General features: G+C 43.7%; 1 protein-coding gene across 1 annotated transcript in view; it reads right to left on the bottom strand.

The window, feature by feature from the left end:
- Window positions 1-18,459, bottom strand: part of megf6b (multiple EGF-like-domains 6b) — a 60,775-nt gene continuing 42,316 nt past the window's right edge. The window contains exons 7-38 of the mRNA XM_035151756.2: window positions 17,598-17,723; window positions 16,695-16,817; window positions 16,136-16,258; window positions 15,907-16,044; window positions 15,081-15,203; window positions 14,763-14,885; window positions 13,262-13,432; window positions 12,349-12,480; window positions 12,089-12,217; window positions 11,860-11,988; window positions 11,586-11,720; window positions 11,122-11,256; window positions 10,902-11,027; window positions 10,685-10,816; window positions 10,331-10,459; window positions 10,039-10,170; window positions 9,433-9,561; window positions 9,172-9,300; window positions 8,745-8,873; window positions 8,516-8,644; window positions 6,332-6,460; window positions 6,099-6,227; window positions 5,096-5,224; window positions 4,846-4,977; window positions 4,618-4,746; window positions 4,395-4,523; window positions 3,670-3,798; window positions 3,309-3,437; window positions 2,909-3,037; window positions 2,693-2,821; window positions 1,737-1,865; window positions 1-1,424 (exon numbers count right to left, since the gene is read on the bottom strand). Coding sequence (XP_035007647.2) covers window positions 1,360-1,424; window positions 1,737-1,865; window positions 2,693-2,821; window positions 2,909-3,037; window positions 3,309-3,437; window positions 3,670-3,798; window positions 4,395-4,523; window positions 4,618-4,746; window positions 4,846-4,977; window positions 5,096-5,224; window positions 6,099-6,227; window positions 6,332-6,460; window positions 8,516-8,644; window positions 8,745-8,873; window positions 9,172-9,300; window positions 9,433-9,561; window positions 10,039-10,170; window positions 10,331-10,459; window positions 10,685-10,816; window positions 10,902-11,027; window positions 11,122-11,256; window positions 11,586-11,720; window positions 11,860-11,988; window positions 12,089-12,217; window positions 12,349-12,480; window positions 13,262-13,432; window positions 14,763-14,885; window positions 15,081-15,203; window positions 15,907-16,044; window positions 16,136-16,258; window positions 16,695-16,817; window positions 17,598-17,723 — 4,109 coding nt within the window. The 3' untranslated portion in view covers window positions 1-1,359. The remainder of the gene's footprint in view (window positions 1,425-1,736; window positions 1,866-2,692; window positions 2,822-2,908; window positions 3,038-3,308; window positions 3,438-3,669; window positions 3,799-4,394; window positions 4,524-4,617; window positions 4,747-4,845; window positions 4,978-5,095; window positions 5,225-6,098; window positions 6,228-6,331; window positions 6,461-8,515; window positions 8,645-8,744; window positions 8,874-9,171; window positions 9,301-9,432; window positions 9,562-10,038; window positions 10,171-10,330; window positions 10,460-10,684; window positions 10,817-10,901; window positions 11,028-11,121; window positions 11,257-11,585; window positions 11,721-11,859; window positions 11,989-12,088; window positions 12,218-12,348; window positions 12,481-13,261; window positions 13,433-14,762; window positions 14,886-15,080; window positions 15,204-15,906; window positions 16,045-16,135; window positions 16,259-16,694; window positions 16,818-17,597; window positions 17,724-18,459) is intronic.

Below are 18,459 nucleotides of genomic sequence, written 5' to 3'. Positions count from 1 at the left end.
TCTTGTGTCTGTCTTTATTTGGCATCTGTGTGTTAAAAAGAATAAACCTGATTGTGGGTTGTTCCCTGTGTTTGGCAGAGCTGCAGAATCTCGTTTATCCAGTGGGAAACAAAAACAATGCATTTTAAGTTTGACGTATATTCAACTGTTAAATATAAATAGGAAGCAACTTATACACAATCAATTCAAAGGAAAACATTTAGACATTGAAAGCTAGCTGTGTAAATTAAGTGATTTCTATTAAAAATCCAAGAATGTGCTTGACTGATATCTTTCTATTAAACATGTGGAGATAAAGCACATTAGCACCATTAGGCTGAGGGTAGTACTTCATTTGGTATAAACTGAAAAACAACTTCATTGAACTGGCAAGTTTTATAACATGGCTGCATCACATCCAACAATATTGTTAATTTTCTTACAAAATTAAGAGATTATTTTGATATTTTGTTGAAACTTATGAAACATAAAATACCTTCAGTGGGTATTTGTATATAAAAGTGCAGTAAAAACAAACTGCTGACGTTTTTATGCCTCCACACCTGTGACAGCCAGTCGCCGGAGGTATGGTGTTTTCTGGTCGTCTGTCCCCTTCCTTGTTAACATATCTAAAGAATACCTCAAGATCATTTCTTCAAATTTTAACGTTCGGTTTGAAGAACTGACTAGATTTTGATGATCAAAGGTCAAGGTCGCTGTGACCTCATAAAACACAATGTTTGCCTTGTGAACATATGAGGAACCCCTTCAGGGACTTTTTTCAAATTTGGTGAAAATGTTCACTTAATACTCATGGATGAACTGATAAGAATTTGATGGTCAAAGTCTCGGTGGCCTCACAAAACACGTTGTGGCCTCTTGAACATGATTTCTCTGGTCTGACTGTCGGGCTTTCTTCAAATTTTGACAAGTTGTCACTTGGACACAGATTAATTGATTAGATCACGTTGACCTAATGAGAATCTGAAAAAATAAAAATATGTGGACTGAAACTGCACTGGTTGGCGGAGGCATACAACCGCAGGGTGGTATTTCTAGTTTGGAAGTAGTTCTCCTGAAGACTGAAGCTGTTTTCATTTTACGGTGTCGTTCCACTTTGAGCTCAAGACGCTCACAAAGTACCGGTGACCGGTCAGGCTCACGCCACAGAGTCGATCAGTTCAAAGGTCACTTTGGTACCAAAATACAAAAAATGAAGTATCGTCCAGCTCAGGTCCGAACATGGAGCTGCAGTTCTCATCAGAGAGTCTATTTCCATGAAGATCCTCCAGCTGCTACGACTCCCTTTCACTCGCTCGAGTCACTTAGGTAAAGAAAACATCACTGTCTCAGTTCCAGGTGGAGTCTTTCAGGTAGATGCTATAATGAGTTGTGTTGTGAGTCTCCTCTGCTGCTGCTCCCATAGGTGACACGTGGAGGTCCACCTGCAGACACACACACACGCACACACTGAGCTGAGTCCACTTCTACAAATGCACAACTTTCATATTCCATGTGAAAAAAAGACGACACCACAGAGAAAGTGCAGCCTCGGCAGACCGAGCACGGTGACCAGATGCTGTCAGCACTAATACTCGTTATTTACTCTCATTTCACAGAGTCAGCGAAAAACTGTCTCCTCTGCTCTGACTGCGAGAGTCAGCAGAGCCTGTCACCTGACGTCCCCTGTGGATGTTACAGTGAAGTGAGATGACTTCAGACAGCAGCGATTCACGTGTGTTCTCTCAGTGCTGTACCTTCCTGACAGGAGAGGCCGATCCAGCTGTGCATGCAGCTGCAGCGGCCGTTGCGTCGGTCGCATCGGGCTCCGTTCTGACACTCGCAGGTCTCAGCGCAGTCTGGGCCGTAGTGATTTGCTCTGCAGTCTGACGAGAGAACATAAAATACATTATTATAACTATACTACACAGAGGTGGATGTGTTAAGATGTAGAACAGGTCACCAACTTCTGCATGTTGAATTAATGCTTTATTCAAACATTGTCTAAGGCTGTTATACACTGTCCAAAGATCAGTAATGGGACTTACAGTGACTCAGCTGTCAGTTTATTAGGTACAGCTAAAAATACTGGAGTAACACAAAGATGTGTTTCTGTTTTTTAACAGTCAGTATAATGTAACAACACAGTTTCTTACTCTAAGACTATTACATTAAACTGTATTAGTTATTTTTACTTTGAAACTAACGTAATATTTCTATATTGCTGTGATATTACTTTTACTTTTACAGTAATTAAATTAATCCTCCATAGCTGCTAATAGGTCATCATATACACTAAATATAAAATTTAAATAAAAGATATGTACATTTTTACAAAAAGTATAAAAAATGGGGAATATACAGTGGTCCCTCTAAAAGTCTGAATCTCGAGGTTTCAACACAAAGCGGCAGAATCTGAACTGTCAACCTCATTTATTTAAAGTTGTTTTTATTATATCTATATATTCATTAAGTAACTTTCCTCTTTATATATTGATACATTTAAAAGTCAATGTTTTGGTGACATAATATCCTTCTCTAACATATAATCCAGTGGGCTTGAATTAAAAAAATGGCTTCAAAAATAATTTCTCATTTAACTTCTGATATAAAAATCAAATGTCTAAGAGTTTAAACAGGGAAGAGTTGTGTGACGTGATCTTCACTTAACTGTGTTTGTTCTAAAACTACAAAAAAAAGGATCGATGATTACCGATGTCACATGTGAGTCCCGTCTTCCCTGAGGAGCAGAGACATCTTCCCGTCACAGGGTCACACAGAGAGTCGTCCTCACAGTCGCACACTTTAGCACATCCCAGGCCGAAAGTTCCCTGTTCACACACTGAGGGACAAATGATTGTCAGTAAAAACGACAAAGTAGACGGCCACCTATCACTGTACTGGGTGAATCAGCAGCACTGTGACTGACCTCTGTGGCAGCGGGCTCCGTAATATCCTGGAGGACAGACACAGTGGCCCGACGCGGGGTGACAGGAGGCTGCGTTCATACAGTCGCACTGCAGCCGGCACAGCGGGCCGTGGAGACCAGGAGGACAGGCTGAGGACGAGAGACGCGTGGAATAAGATTGAAGTCGACCTTTATGGTTTAAAATGTTCTCACTGGATTCAGGGTTAGGAAGTATCAACTCCAGAGTCTCACTTTTCAGTTCTGAGAGAATCTGTGTAAGTCTGCTACTGGAAAAGTCTGTGTATTTGTCACCTTGTACACTTGACACAGACGAATGAGCTACATCGGACTGCACAGATAATATTACTTGGATCATTTCGTTGTTGGATTTGACTTTAACTTCATGTATTTCAGTTCTCACCATGTTCACACAGATGTCCATAGAAGCCTGGACCACACTGACACGTCCCCGTCACTCTGTCACACGTGCCGTTATTTTGACACTTACATTTCAGCTGGCAGTTGGCACCAAATCTGCCCACGGGACATTCTGGGAGGCAGATGAGTAAAAAGAACAAGAAAATAAATTCAAATTCCTGACTCAAGACTTGTTTCTGTGTTTAAGTTTCTTCTGCTGCCGCAGATGCAACAAGTAAACGTAGCAGCTGTGAGGATATATATATATATATATATATATATATATATATATATATATATATATATATATATATATATATATATATATATATATATATATATATAAATGAAGTGTTTGTCATCACCTCTGTCGCAGTGTGCGCCGGTCCAGCCCAGACCACAGGTACAGTTGCCAGTTACTGAGTCACACACTCCTCCATTACTGCAGTTACAACGATGGGCACAGCCCGCCCCGAACCAGCCTGGAGGGCAGCCTGAGGACAAACACACACTCAAATTAAATTTAATGTTAAGCTTCTTTATCTAAACAGGCAAAAACTAGAGTAGCACTCAGCAGAGCTCCTACCCACCAAGGCCCAAGAGTCACCATAAATGTAGTTAAAGCTTCAGTGTGTTTAATTTAGTGACATCTAGTGGTGAAGTTGAATTGGGGTCAGCTCGACCTCTATTCGACCTCTATTCGACCTCTATTCTGCTGCAACAGTTGCATGTTGCAGCAGAATACACCTCACCTCACCCTCCCCTTCCAAACATGAAAGAGCCTTCAGTTATAAAAACTCAAAAGGTGTTTAGTTTGTCCAGTCTGGGCTACTGTAAAAAACATGGTGGCGTCCGTAAAGAGGACCCGTTCCAGATGTTAATATAAAGTATTTAAATATAAAAGGGCCCATTCTAGGGTAAAGAAATCAACAATTTGTACAATTTAAATCTGCCCCTTCTTTTTTCTTGGGATCCGCACCACAATTGTGTGTGTTGTTTCTTGGCCCACGTTCCATCCTTCCACTTAGTGTGGTGATCTATTCAGTTGTTTTAGTAAAAGAGAAGCGTACAAACACTGCTCAGAACTCACTGTGTCCACAGTCCTCTCCTCTTCGTCCAGGGATGCACACACACCGACCGGTGACCGGGTCATTCTTGGCCCCCTCTCCACACGTGGCCACCCGAGCACAGTCGACACCATAACGCCCAGATGGACACGCTATCAGCACCAGGACACACACACACCAGAGACGTGTCACATCAACTGTAAAACTCATTAATGTATTCACCTTCTGAGGCTGTGCTGGACTCACTGATGTTGCAGCGTGCTCCTATGAACCCTGCTGGACATTCACAGGCTCCAGTGGAAGAAACGCACTTCCCTCCATTCACACACTTGCACTGCCTCTCGCAGTTAGGACCGTAACGACCCTCTCCACAGGCTGGAAATAAGTAACACACAGGAGTTATGTCACTTAAATCCTTCACGTATTTGCTCTAATGTTTGTGTCTGAATGGGTTTGTTGTTGTTTGTTACACACCTTGCTCGCATTTGGGACCTTGGAAACCTGGGGCGCAGTAACATGATCCAGACACCGGGTGGCAGAGCTGGTTTGTCTGTGAGCACTGACAGACGTGGTTACAGTTCTGACCAAATGTTCCTGGAAGACAAGCTGAGGGACGAGCACACAGAGTTAGAGATGTTCTTACATCAGTGCGTCAGTGAGAGTAAGAAAAGGATGATAATCATCAGTGGGGGTGAGACAGTGAAGTGAGTGGTGCAGAACTCACTGAGCTCACAGCCGTTGCCGGTGAATCCGGGAGGACAGCCGCACTCTCCAGAGATGTGGTGGCAGGATGTTCCCTGAGCACAGCTGCACTGCTGCACACAGCTCCTCCCGTACGTACCTGGCAAACATGCTGACAGACAACCAAAATAAAACAATGTCAGCTGTTTGGAGCAAAACGTCAAAGAAATTGAATTAACCACATTTCACATTTCGTCCTGCATGAGACAATGTGTCCAATTCACTGATCAGACATAAAAAATAATCGATAAAAGGGAGGGATCATTCCTTGTGTAGACAGAAACAGCAGTGGTAGAATTAAAATATGGAGAAAGAAAAAGACAAAATAGGGACATAATGCATCTTATTCAGGAACAAGAGAGTGTTTAAGTCAGCTAAGGCGAACGTCAAAATTGAATAAGCTCTTCTTCGGGTCATGACCCAACTCTCCACAAACTTTCATGAGAATTGTTTCAGTAGTTTTTGTGTAATCCTGGTAACTAACAAACTTACTAACTAACGCTGATGAAAACATAACCTCCATGTTGGAAGTAAATAAGTGTAACTATCTCCATCAAGGCCCAACAGTCACCTCATGAAACTACGTTTAAATTAACTAGATTCAGATTTGTATTATGATCTGCTGTACACACTCAGAAATATGAGTGTGTACAGCACAGAGAAATCAAGGAAAATGTTGAAAATTATTCCTGGATCCAAATCGACACCAGAATCTGATGGGTTCAGGATCCACCCCTCCCCAAAATATCAGCGTAATCAGTTTTGTAGTTGTTGTGTAATCCTGCTTATTTACCAACAAACAAACGCAGGCAAAGACGAAGACATAAACTTCTTGGTGAAGGTAATAAATGAAAAGTTTTTTCCTCATCCTGTACATTAACTGTGGTGTTTAGAAATATAGAAGCTTCATTGTTGAAATAACAGAAGTAACTGCGTCCACCAGGGGCTGCAGGAGCTCCACAGGGTCTCAAACTGCAGGTTTGTACCTTTGTCACAGAGTTTTCCTCTCCAGCCCGGTGGACACTGACACTCTCCGGTGACGTGGTGGCATGAAACCCCGTGCACACACCGGCATCTCTCCTCACAGCCAGCACCGAACAGGCCTGCTTCACATGCTGAGCAGAGGAAGGTGCAAATTGGAGGTCGTGATTAACAGAAAATAGTTTCCACAGAGCAGCAGTTTGTGCAGGTTCATTAGCTCTGAGTCTCACTGGCTCACCTTTCTCACAGAGCTCTCCGGTCCAGCCGGCGCGGCAGCTGCACCGTCCCGTCTGCCTGTCACACTGGCCACCGTTCTCACATTCACACTGCTGCTGGCAGTCGGCCCCGAACCGACCCGCTACACACTCTGTGTAAACAGACGGCAGCACGCACAGGCAGGCACACACACACAGGTGAGACCAGAAACAGAAACATTATGGTGTGAAAACACATGGGACAAAGCTCTGTCCCATTTCTGCTGAGGACCATGTTTTTTTTTTTAGAGTTATGCTTGGAGTGAGTGAGGAGTTGGCAGTGAGAGGTGGAGTAGCCACAGGGTTTAGAGGGTGAAGACATTCCAGCAGCAGGATTAGTGGTTTCCTGAGGAGGGGGCTGGACCTGGCCCGGCTCGGCAGGGGAAGGTTGTAACAGGCACAGAGGGAGGATAGTGTGTGATGTGGAGCTCAGAGGGAGAACGAGCTGGAATGTCATCGCCGGGTCAGTGATGGAGACTTTTTATAGTCCAGACTCGTCTGTGACGCAAAGCTGTGCCAGCACATAACCAAACTTCAGGAGAAAACAAATGAGCTCAAGCAGCAAATGAGCGTCAGACTGATGAGTTTCCTGAGCCCACTGAAACAACCACAGGCCTCAGCTTTAAATATTTACCTCAGGGCTCAGGTGATGTTATTCTTCTGCATCTCTGTCCAGACTAAGCAACGTCTGTAGGACTTTGTAATATGAAAAGAGCTGGAGGTCTAACAGGCTGGATTTCACCAAGACTGATCCAGGCTTCATGTGTGTTTGTAAGAGTCTAAGTCAAGATTAAACCTGAATTAGATTAAACATTAAAACAATAATTTGACGTGATCCTGGCTCCCTCATGATGTTTGTTCTGTTTAATTACAGCGTGAAGAGTTGTACATAGAGTATGATTCTGGTCAGTTGCTGTAAGGTCAGTAAAAGATTCATGTCAGTAATGATATGAACTTGAATGGTTCTCAGTAAAGTGCACACTTCTGCCAATCAGGCTGCACCATTTCACACACTCATAGATATCACTTCTCTAAATGTGCCTGAATTCTATTATCAAGATCCAGGAATTATTCGCTGTGAAAAATTCCTGGATCTGCCTCCTGATCCCCAAAATGGCATGGGTTCTTTCCTGACCCATAATGCATCATTCCACCAAGTTTCATGGTGATCTGTTGGATAGTTTTTGCATAATCCAAAATAACATACAGATGGAAACACGGTGGAGGTAGTGACATCAAGTAAAAGCAGAAACAGATCCCCTCCACCAACCAGGTGATGATATTCTAGTTTAACAATATAATGAATTCATCAGTGTCTGTTCTGACCAGGGTTGGGGTGAGAGAAATAAGAAATCAGGAGACAAAAAACTCATCTGGACAAAACTGGGGAAACTCATGCACAGGCTGCTGCACATGGAGCGTGGACAGAAGCAGTGGTTGAAGGGAAATGTTGTTTCTGTGCCAGTTGGGTCTTATTTTTATCGTTTTTAACTCCACAGGCAGGAAATAAAATGCTGAGATCTGGGAATATGTTGAAATGGTTACAAAAAAAAGAAACAGTCAGATGATCACTGAGATTTTCACCTAAAAACGTATTTGGAAGAGAAAGTGAGGGTGAAAGTTTTCTGTTTAAAGATTGATCAGGTTACACACCGACTTCCTGGTTTTAGGTTTTGACCTGCAGAGCTTTAGGTTTAGATTTACTGACAACACACACGAATACATCTGCAGAAACAGTTCAACATATCAGAGCTTTTTCACGGATTAAAACCATAAAGTCCTGAAGTTTTTTGCCAGTCCACCAACGTCAATACAGAGACATTCAGGGTCCAACTTTAAGATATTAAGAAATAAGTCATAAAACCGTTTGTTTTCAAAAGCACAAGTAAGAGTAGGTTGGCTGTCTGACATAATCCAATGTTCACTTATGATTGATTTGGCTTTACTTCTGAATCAGAAGTAAACCCAAATCAATCAAGTGTTTTTCACATGTCTGATCGATGTTGGTGTTCTCAGATCTGAGAACAGTTTTGTTATGAATAGCGGTCAAAAGCATAAAAAAAACCTGAGTTGTAATAAATGAAGATTTTCCTTTAAACGGTCCATGTGCAGGTGGTTTTGTGGGAACACGGACGGAGACTGTTACTCACAGCCTTTCAGAGTCTTACCCAGTTCACAGGCTGTACCCGTCCACCCACTGGCACATGTGCACTTTCCACTGGTCTTATTACATGAGGCCCCGTTCTGACACAAGCAGCGCTGCCGGCAGTCGGCTCCGTAGAACCCTGCAGGGCATTCTGGGAGGAAAAAACACACACACACACACACACACAGGTCAAACCATCTCCTGACCTCTGATTTACCTGATGACCACTTTGCTCTGTTGTGTAAACTCACCTTCTGTGCATCTGGGTCCGGTCCAGCCCGCCGTGCACACACACTGCCCACTGGCCGGGTGGCAGTCGCCACCGTTGCCGCAGCGACAGGTTTGGTTACACGCTTCCCCATAGAAGCCGGGCGGGCAAGCTGCCAGCAGAGGGACAAACAATATCGTTACCTCCTCATGAACTCTGCTGATCAAACGTGGAAATTCCAGCATCTGGTAAGTGATACAGGCCACAGCATGGGGAACATCAAGTCCGGGCTTTCTCATGTGTGACTGGGTTTCCCCGAATAACTCAGAGACTAAGCATGTTCTTGTTCCAGTGTGAGTCAGCACTCAAAAGATCCTGATATGAACAATATGAGTTTATGATTCCACCTTTTTCATAATGTCAGAGTGATGTTGGAGCCTGTCAACATGCTGAGGTGGAGTGACACTCACTCAGGTTGCAGAACGGACCGATCCAGCCGGCAGGACACGAACAAACTCCACGGACATGATCGCAGCTGCCGCCGTTCAGACACGAACACTTCTCCTGACAGTCGAGGCCGTAGAAACCCTGAGGACATGCTGAAACACACACACACACACACACACACACACACACACACACACACACACACACACGTACGTAAAGACGGCCTGCTAATAGCAAATATTCAGAGGGAGAATTTTAGTTTGTGATCAAATATTGTCTCTTACGTTTTTCGCAGAAGGTTCCCGTCCATCCCACCTGGCAGGTACAAGCTCCGCTCACATGGTCGCACAACGCCTTGTTGTCACACTGACACCGGTGACGACAACCGAGACCAAACATACCTGTTGGACACTCTGAGGGAAAAACACACACACAAACTTTAGAAAAAAATTGAAATTTGAACAAATAATTAATACATTCAGTGTGTAGTTTATGATTTCCCAGTTTCCCTGCCCTGCAAAAACACGAAGAGTAAATCAAACTTTTCGTGTCAATAAAAGTTTGATATGAAAACAACTGAAAACTTAAGAATTACTGAATGAAAAAAATCTAAATTTTCAAAACAAAAAATATGTAGAGAACCTGAAGGTAATCAGAGACAAAAGTGTGTTTTTATCTTTCTGTAGAATTAGAAACATTAATTTTGACGCCACCTGGTGGTAGCATCAAGAATGACAAACTTGAGAATGAATGAATGAGAAATCAATAACTTCACCAGCTTTCAACTGAATTTTTCATTTTTCTACAATCAAAAGTTGTCATAAAAATTCCACATGCAGCGACTTTAACTCTTCACAGACTGAACACTCGTAACAAAGACACCAACGTACTGTGATGACACTGGGTCCCAGTGTAACCAGCCTCACAGCTGCACTGGCCCGTCGCAGCGTCACAGCTGCCGTCTCCGTTTCTGCAGTCGCAGGTTTCTGCACAGTCGGCTCCCCAGTGTCCCACATCACACACTGAAACACAGACGTCAGAATTCAGGGGTCAAACATATCACAAGTCAAAAATATGTTTGTAATTTTAAAATCCATTTTCCCACATAGATTCTCCTCCGGTGTCTTGGAAATGTTCTATTTCTGGTTTGCAGCTGTGACAGATGTTTTCCGCTCTTGTTACCTTTCCTGCAGTTGTGTCCAGTCCAGCCGAGAGCGCAGGTGCACCGTCCAGTCACCGGGTCGCAGTGAGCGCTGTTCTCACACACACACCTCATTTGGCAGCCTTGACCGAAATGTCCACTTGGGCACGCTGCACCAGGGAAAAAGATGACAGTTTCATGAATCATATATTTGTTCTTCTTAGTGAAAATATATGAAAAATATGTCTGAGGTGTTTTTCAGGCTGCTGAAAGACTTCACCACTGCATGATTTCAATATTCCACGGTGCCACATCCTTCTCAGCTCAGTGTTTAAGTAAATCCATTTGTTGCTATGGAAACATAAAACCCCAAAATGCCCAGTGCAGATACTCACAGTCTTGGCAGAGTCTTCCCATGAATCCAGCAGGACAGTTACACGATCCGTTGTGTTTATCACACGAGCCGCCGTTCTCACAAGCAGGACAGGTTTCTCTGCAGCCTGGTCCCCAAAATCCCTCCTGACACACTGTGATTCAAAGTGAATATTCTCATCGTTATGTGAACATTTGTGAGAATTTTTTGTCATCAAGTTGTAAAGAAGATGGACTCACAGGTCTCGCAGTGTTTTCCTGTCGTCCCTGCCGGACACTTGCACTGTCCTGTCACTTTGTCACAGGGGGCGCTGGTGCAGTTGCAGGGATGAACGCAGCCCGCTCCGAACCATCCGTCTGGACAGTCTGAGACGAGACACACAGCAGGGAGTCATGTTAAAACAGGAGGCGTGTGAGTCTCACAGCAGGAGGAGAGCAGGTCCTCTGCAGGGACGCCTACCTTGATCACAGTTCTCCCCCTGACGACCAGGAGGACACTTTCGTTGGCACATTCCGGTCACATGGTCACACGACACTCCAGGAGGACAGGAGCACTTCTTCTCGCAGCCGGATCCAAACGTTCCGGGTTCGCACTCTGCAGGTGGACAGAGCTGTTACACACCATGTCAACACAACTGTACATACAGCATTTAGGTTTTAACAACCTTCAAAACACTTTACACAACATCTACACCATCTATCAATCGCACATTGTCATCAGGGAAATGTGGAGATCAGTTTTGCTCAAGGACACTTCGTCAAATGGACCACAGGAACTGGGAATCAAACCACCATGCCATATATTACCATTATTAGTAGTAGTAGTAGTATAAGTAGTAGTAGTAGTAATAGTAGAAGTAGTAGAAGTAGTAGTAGTAGTAATTTGGCCTTTGGGTGGCGAGAGCTTTATGACATTGTACTCACCTTCCTTGCAGGTGTTGCCCCGGTAACCAGATTTACAGACGCAGGTGCCATGGCGCCGGTGACACTCCAGAGAGTTCTGCTGGACACAGAGACACTCCTCAGAGCAGCCGGCTCCGAACGTCCACTTAGGACAAGCTGAAGAGAAGACAGTGAGACAAAGGAGACAAAGAGGATTTCACTACAGAGGGAAACTGATTCATGTGGAATAGAAAACTGCATCTCTCGTCAGTTTGGTTTCCTGGCAGGGTTTGAGAGTCCGGGTCATGTGACTCACGGAGGTGGCAGAAGCGTCCGTACAGTCCTGGATCACACAGACAGGCTCCGTAGGTTCGGTGGCAGCGTCCGTTATTTGCACAGTTACACTTCTTGTTGCATTGTTTTCCGTAGAAGCCCTTTGGACAACCTGCACACAGGAAAAAAAACAATCGCAATAAACTTAAAATGTTTTCAATAACAAAATGAAGGAATACATTTCTTCTTCTTCTTTTTGTTTTTTGACTCACCATCCTGACACAAGTCTCCACTGACTCCTGGTGGACAGCGGCAGCTCCCAGTGACCGGATCACAGCTGGCACCGTTTTTACACTTACAGTGGAAGGAGCAGTTTTTACCAAAATTTCCCTCGGAGCACGCTGTGAGGTGGATAAATAACAAGGTTTAACACCGCTACAGCTCTGACTTTACAAACTGTGGCGTGTGTGTGTGTGTGTGCGTGTGCATGTGCGTGTGTGTGCGTGCGTGTGTGTGTGTGTGTGGTCCTCACTCTGGTTGCAGACGATGTCCGTCCATCCATCGGGGCAGTCGCAGCCATTCTTCCACACGTTACATTTTCCTCCGCTAGAACAGTCGTCACACGTCAAGCTGCAGTCGTTCCCGAAGGTGTCGTCCAAACACACTGGAAACAAAATGACACAAACAATCATCTAAGTTTATAATCGATGGACAATTCATATCTAAGATTCTCTTTCTTTAATCTCATTTTAATTCTAATCATAATGACGCAAAAATAAAATATAATGACTAACGGTTAATTTCCCACTGGATGTGAGACAGTTCTGATGGTCTTTTTCTTTTTTATAGAAAAAAAAATGCTAAAACCAGCTTCTCAAATCTCAGGATTTTATGCATTTGTTATTTTTGATAGAATGTGTTTCAGCCTGTTGGTACATTTTTAGACTTTTAACAAAACCACAAGCTTTGCACTTTTAGAGGTGTGCTTGACCACTGCAACACCTATCATGCATCATGTGGGGGACTGGTTCATGAGGGGCCCCATTGGTCCCTTGAAACGCTCCTGATTGGGCCACTACACAACTTTTTTTTTGAGCTGACAAAGAGACCACAGGAACGAAAACACTGTCCATTCAGATTTATGTGTGGTTTGGAGACAGTGTTCAGGTGATTCTCTTTACAACCTTCCTGTGTCAGACCTGCAGCGGCTGCCGGCTCGTATAATCCTCAGCATTCCTGCCAGAGAGGCTGTGGTGTTACAGTACGTACCACCAGTCTGGGAGCGTGCAGCGCAGTAATCAACCCCCACAGTGTGGTCGGTCCCTGGCTGCACTAAATGAGTCTGTCTGACAGCCTCACCTCCCGGGAGCCACACTCAGGTAATCAGATACAGGTTCCTGTTAATGATAATGAGCGCTTAATGGTTTGAGGGGGGGGGGGCTCACCAAACTTCTCTGCCAGGTTACTCTCGGCCCTCAGCTCCCCCTCGTCGTCTTCGTAGTCGTCATAGCGCTCCAGAGGTTGGTTGTAGTCCTGCAGCAAGGTGAGCTGGGGGCGGATGAGTGGCAGCTCGATGGGACCCCCGCTGGAGAGGGCCTCAACTGCATCTTCAAGTGCTGCAGACGGGAAGACAGTGAATTACACACATAACTAATATATATATATATATATACATATATATATACTGCACATCCTTAAGCTCATGTCTGTTTTCAAAAGGGTTTTGTTTTACCATCATTATCATGAGATAATGTTTATATAATTTTCTTACATTACCACTTAATTCTAGTAAATTTACATATTTGTTCCCATAAAATTACACCTTTCCCCTAATATTAGGATCTTAGATTTAGTTCCCCTTTTAATACTCAGTCATACACATTAAACATGTAGGAAAAATTACAGTAAGTTTTAAAAAAAGGCTTGACTTACATTGGCTATTATCAATATAATGCTACTTCAGATTAATCAGGTTTTTAAGTGGCAACAACTGAAACTACCCCCACAGGCAGGGGCGTTGCAACAGGGTGGGCAAAGCAAGCGATTGCTCCCCGAGCTGAAAGGGGGCGCTCAAGATCGCCTGAGAACATGAGTCCACAGCAACATTAACTTTGTGGTCATTCCTCTGAATGTGTGTGTCTGATGTGTCTGATGTGTCTGTAGTGGTGGTGAGGGTTTCACACTTAAACTTTACTGCCTTGTTATTTTCAATGTGGCTGCACAGTTTGAACTTTGTTTATAATTTTGATAATAAAAGAATCTTCTGAAGATTGGAATGATGTGGTTTGGTATCATGTGTTTCATTTTGGTGGGTGGGGGGGGGCTCAGTTTGGTTTGATGTAAGGCCCCCTAGGTCCCATTCTGCATGGGGTCCCTTTACACGCTCCTGCCCAAGGGTAAGTTTTCAGATGGGATTTTAATGATGACGCACAGGACTTCTGTATAAAAGTTCTGCATTCATGTCTAATGAAACATGCTGTTATGCTGTGGTGAAGTTGTTTTTGAATTGATGTAAAAGAACAACTGTAGATAATCAAATGAATGACTGAATTCCATTTCAAGGTCCTGGTATTGCTCAGGCTGACTCACAGGGACATTTAGACAGAAAAGAACCATTGTTGATGTTATTAGTAAAACCTGTGCTTGTCCTCAAATGACACCAGAAACTTCTGCTATTCAAAAACAACATCTCTGATTGGCTGGAATTATCACAATATCGGGAACAAGTCTTATTTTTTCCAGTTGTGGCATCAAGCTGTGCGGCAGCTCAGAATGGTCTTTTTCAAATTTACAACTTCTATTCCATACAAATAAATAAAAGCTTCATGTTTCTCCAGGCAATTCACTTTCAAACTCCCAGAAACAGCCGCCACAGTTCTGCAGGTTTACTCTTGGCGTGTATCTGGTGCGGTTCCCACTCTCTTTACCCTGATTGCTGATACTCACGGATGCAGGATTGCCGGTCGTCGTCCAGACGGAAACCCCGGCGGCAGAAGCACTGGAAAGAACCCGCGCTGTTCTGGCACGTGTGATCACAGCCGGCATTGCCAGCCAGACACTCATCTACGTCTAAACAACACACACACACACACACACACACACACACACACAGCTCAGACTCAAGAGCCTTGCTGAGAAAAACAAAGTCTACTACGCTGAATGAAACAAAGACGACATTGACTTCTCGTGAGACGAACTGGATCTCGCCCAAGTAAGAGTAGAACTATTCTCTCTTCTGAAAGGGTTAGGGAGGGTGAAACGTACCATCACAGCTACATCCGTCCGAGTTGAGCCTGTATCCCGCGGAGCAGTAGCACTCGTAACCTCCAGGGTAGTTGGTGCAGTCCTGCTCGCAGCAGGAGCTCTGCTCTCCACACTCGTCGACGTCTGCCAAGCACAACAAGCAGGACGACAGAAAATGATGATCCCACTGAGGTCATGTGCTTCTCTGCTCACTGAGAGAACATTTTTACGAGAGTGTAAATTGTACAGATTGAACTGCCAGTTAAGGTCAGCGCTATTACTTGAGGTAATAGTGCTGCACTTCAACTTGTGATTTTTTTCAATAAAATCTGACTTCAGTAAATGTTTGCGCCTTTATTCTCAAGCCAAAAACTAAAGAGAATTTAATCCTCCATCTCCTGGCTAAAAGAGCAATTTGGTATCAAAGGTTAGAGACGAAGAAATAAAGTAAAGACAGATTTGATTTAACATTTCATTTAATATTTGTGGAGGTTCTAGGTCATGGTATCTTCAGGAGTTGAGGTGAAAACTGTGACTACGAGACACAAGCACGTCCAGTTGCCTATGTATGAACACATGTAGCTCCGGATAATATCTTTTTAAAATAACTTTTGGGCACTTTAGGGGCTCAATAGTTTCCTGATTTTTCTTGTTTTCTAATTTAGTTTTAATAAGTCATTCTAAGTCATGTTGGGTGATGATTTACATGGAGAGGATGTTTGGAAATAGAAAAGAAGAAACGCACTGTGGTGTTTCTGTGACGTTTCACAGTAAAGTGTTCAGGTGATGCATCAGAATTACATCTTCTTATAACATCTTCTTATAGTAATCTTTAATGATTTCTTACCAAGGCAGGTTTTAAGGTCCTCGTCCAGTCTGTAACCGTGGTTACAGGAGCAGGCAGGCCCGCTGGTTGAGTGCTGGCAGCGGTGCGAACAGCCGCCGTTGTTGTTCTCACAGCTGTTCACGATCTCCATCGCAATTCCTGTCACAGGTTCACACAGAGATAAGATTAAAGACTTTAAAACTTATTCTACCAACTCAATATATGAACTGTATTAAATAAAGAAACTGACTGTAACACTGTTTCCCATCAGACCCCAGCTCATAGGCAGTGTGACAAACACACGCGTAGGAGCCCAGCGTGTTGTGGCAGCCGTGAGCACAGTTGGCTTCTTCAGTCTCACACTCGTCAATATCTGTCGCAAAAGGGAAAAAAAACTCTGAATTATGAGGAGAAATTCATCTGGTCAGCACAGTTTAATTTACATTCATCACCATGTGCTTCTCACTAATCAAATCCAACTGTCCTTCACACTCACGTCTTACCCAGCGTTAGTTGAAAGTGACAGTGGAAAGACTGGCTTGTAAATTCCACTTTATTTATACTTTTAAAAGAAAAACATACTCGTTTTAAACGTCTGAGAAAAATTAGTCTTTCAAACTCATGTTAGTTTTTCGAGGACTGATTTTGGAAACAGCAGTTAAACAAACTATTCAAGCAGCTACTAAACGAGGTGAAGTTTCTAACCTTTGATGTTTCTTGCTATTTATTTTTCTTATAATCACTCTTTACTCCAAGTGCAATCAGTTACCATTAAGAAGTCACATTGTTACTGTTCCTGGGGAAATTACCTTCACAGGTTTTCCTGTCTTCAGCGAGGACGTAACCGAGCTTACAGTCACAGTGAGCTTTGCCACCATCGACTTGACAAACGTGCGCACAGCCTCCGTTCTGATCTGCACACGGGTTCTGCACTGTGACACAAAGAGCACACAGTCAGACAGAGAAACCTGCACGGTGTCACAGTCAAGTGGGAAATGATTCTGGCACAGTCGTGGAGCAAAACTCTCTACAGCTTAATGCAGAGCATGTGGAGAGATTTAGTGTGTGTGTGTGTGTGTGTGTGTGTGTGTGTGTGTGTGTGTGTGTGTGTGTGTGTGTGTGTGTGTGTGTGTGTGTGTGTGTGTGTGTGTGTGTGTGTGTGTGTGAGAGTGTGAGTGTGTGAGATCGTGTGTGTGTGTGTTTGACTTGTGTAAGCCTGCCCAGCGTTAAGGATGGGAAACCTTCGGTGCTACAGAAATTAGAGGAAGCCGTTCAAAGCCAACAATTACAAAGTAAAAGCATCTCAGAGGCGGTAATTCAAAAATGCATCAATGTATAATTTCCCACCTCTGAGAGAAAACATGCTGAACCACAAAGCCTCTGAGATCAGAGACATTAAAAGAATCAAGGACGTCATGTTTGGGGAAAAAACAATGAAGAAGAATTCTGTGGTTTCATTTAATTTAATGTCTCATCCCATGAGTGACAGTTACTCCGGCACAGACATCCTGTCAGATAATTGCTACTGGCGACTGATTGTGTTTTTAATGTTGCGATCAAATCTTCAGAATGACACCTTCAAAGTGCTCAGTTTTATTGGCGCTGCTTCCTCAATCAGCCGTTATCCGGTTATTATTCCTTCGTCCCGTCTGCTGTGTTTTTTTTTCATGTGTATTCAGTGTTGCTTCCCACCACAGTTTGGAAACACTCACGCTTGCAGTGCTTGCCGTCCTCTGCCAGGATGTAGTTTGCTTTGCATCGGCAGCGGAAGTGAGCGGCGGACTGCTGCACACAGTAGTGTTCACATCCTCCGTTGCTGATGGCACATGAATGGACAGCTGAGAAGAGAAAACATTAAGAGTCATTACAAAAACTAGAATTACTGCCCTGTGGATGTATGCCTCGGCCAACCTGTGCAGCTTTAGTCTACATACAGTTTTTATCCAGACTAATATGGGGTCAACATGACCTTTGACCTTTAATCACAAAAATCTTATCAGTTAATGGTTGAGTCCAAGTGACAATGGGTCAAAATTTGAAGAAATACCCTAAAGGCAGATGTTCAGGGCAAAAACATGTTTTGTGAGGTCACCATGACCTTGACCATCATATTCTAATCAGTGCATCTTTGAAATCAATCCTTCACGGTTCCTGAGATGTTGAGTTCACAAGAACCGAAAACACACGAAGTTCACGCGAACCGAAAACATAACGTCTCCATAGAGAGGCATGCAAAGCACAGAGGGACCGAAACAGAGGCTGTCACGAAGAATAAGAAGATCCAACATCTTTGCAGGAAAATATAATTTTCCAATCAGCAGTTTCATATAATTCTTTCTGAATTCTGATTTGACTGAAAATCTCCCTCTGATAGATCATAAGCACGGCACTGACATTCCTACACATCCTTCATAGAATAACTCTCAGAACTGAGGTCCATCACCATATAGGAGCCAGGAACCACAGAGCTCTGAACGGCTTCTGTGGTGGACAGGACTCGTCCACTGATGAGGTTAAGGACAGAGTCGGATCAATCATCTCCCAGTTTGAGTTCCCCGTCCTGCTGGAGAGAGA

This window comes from Hippoglossus stenolepis, chromosome 3 (assembly GCF_022539355.2).
Source record: "Hippoglossus stenolepis isolate QCI-W04-F060 chromosome 3, HSTE1.2, whole genome shotgun sequence".
Taxonomy (NCBI): domain Eukaryota; kingdom Metazoa; phylum Chordata; class Actinopteri; order Pleuronectiformes; family Pleuronectidae; genus Hippoglossus; species Hippoglossus stenolepis.
The sequence above is the reverse complement of the archived record's forward strand: the minus strand, read 5'-3'. Positions and strand labels throughout refer to the sequence as shown.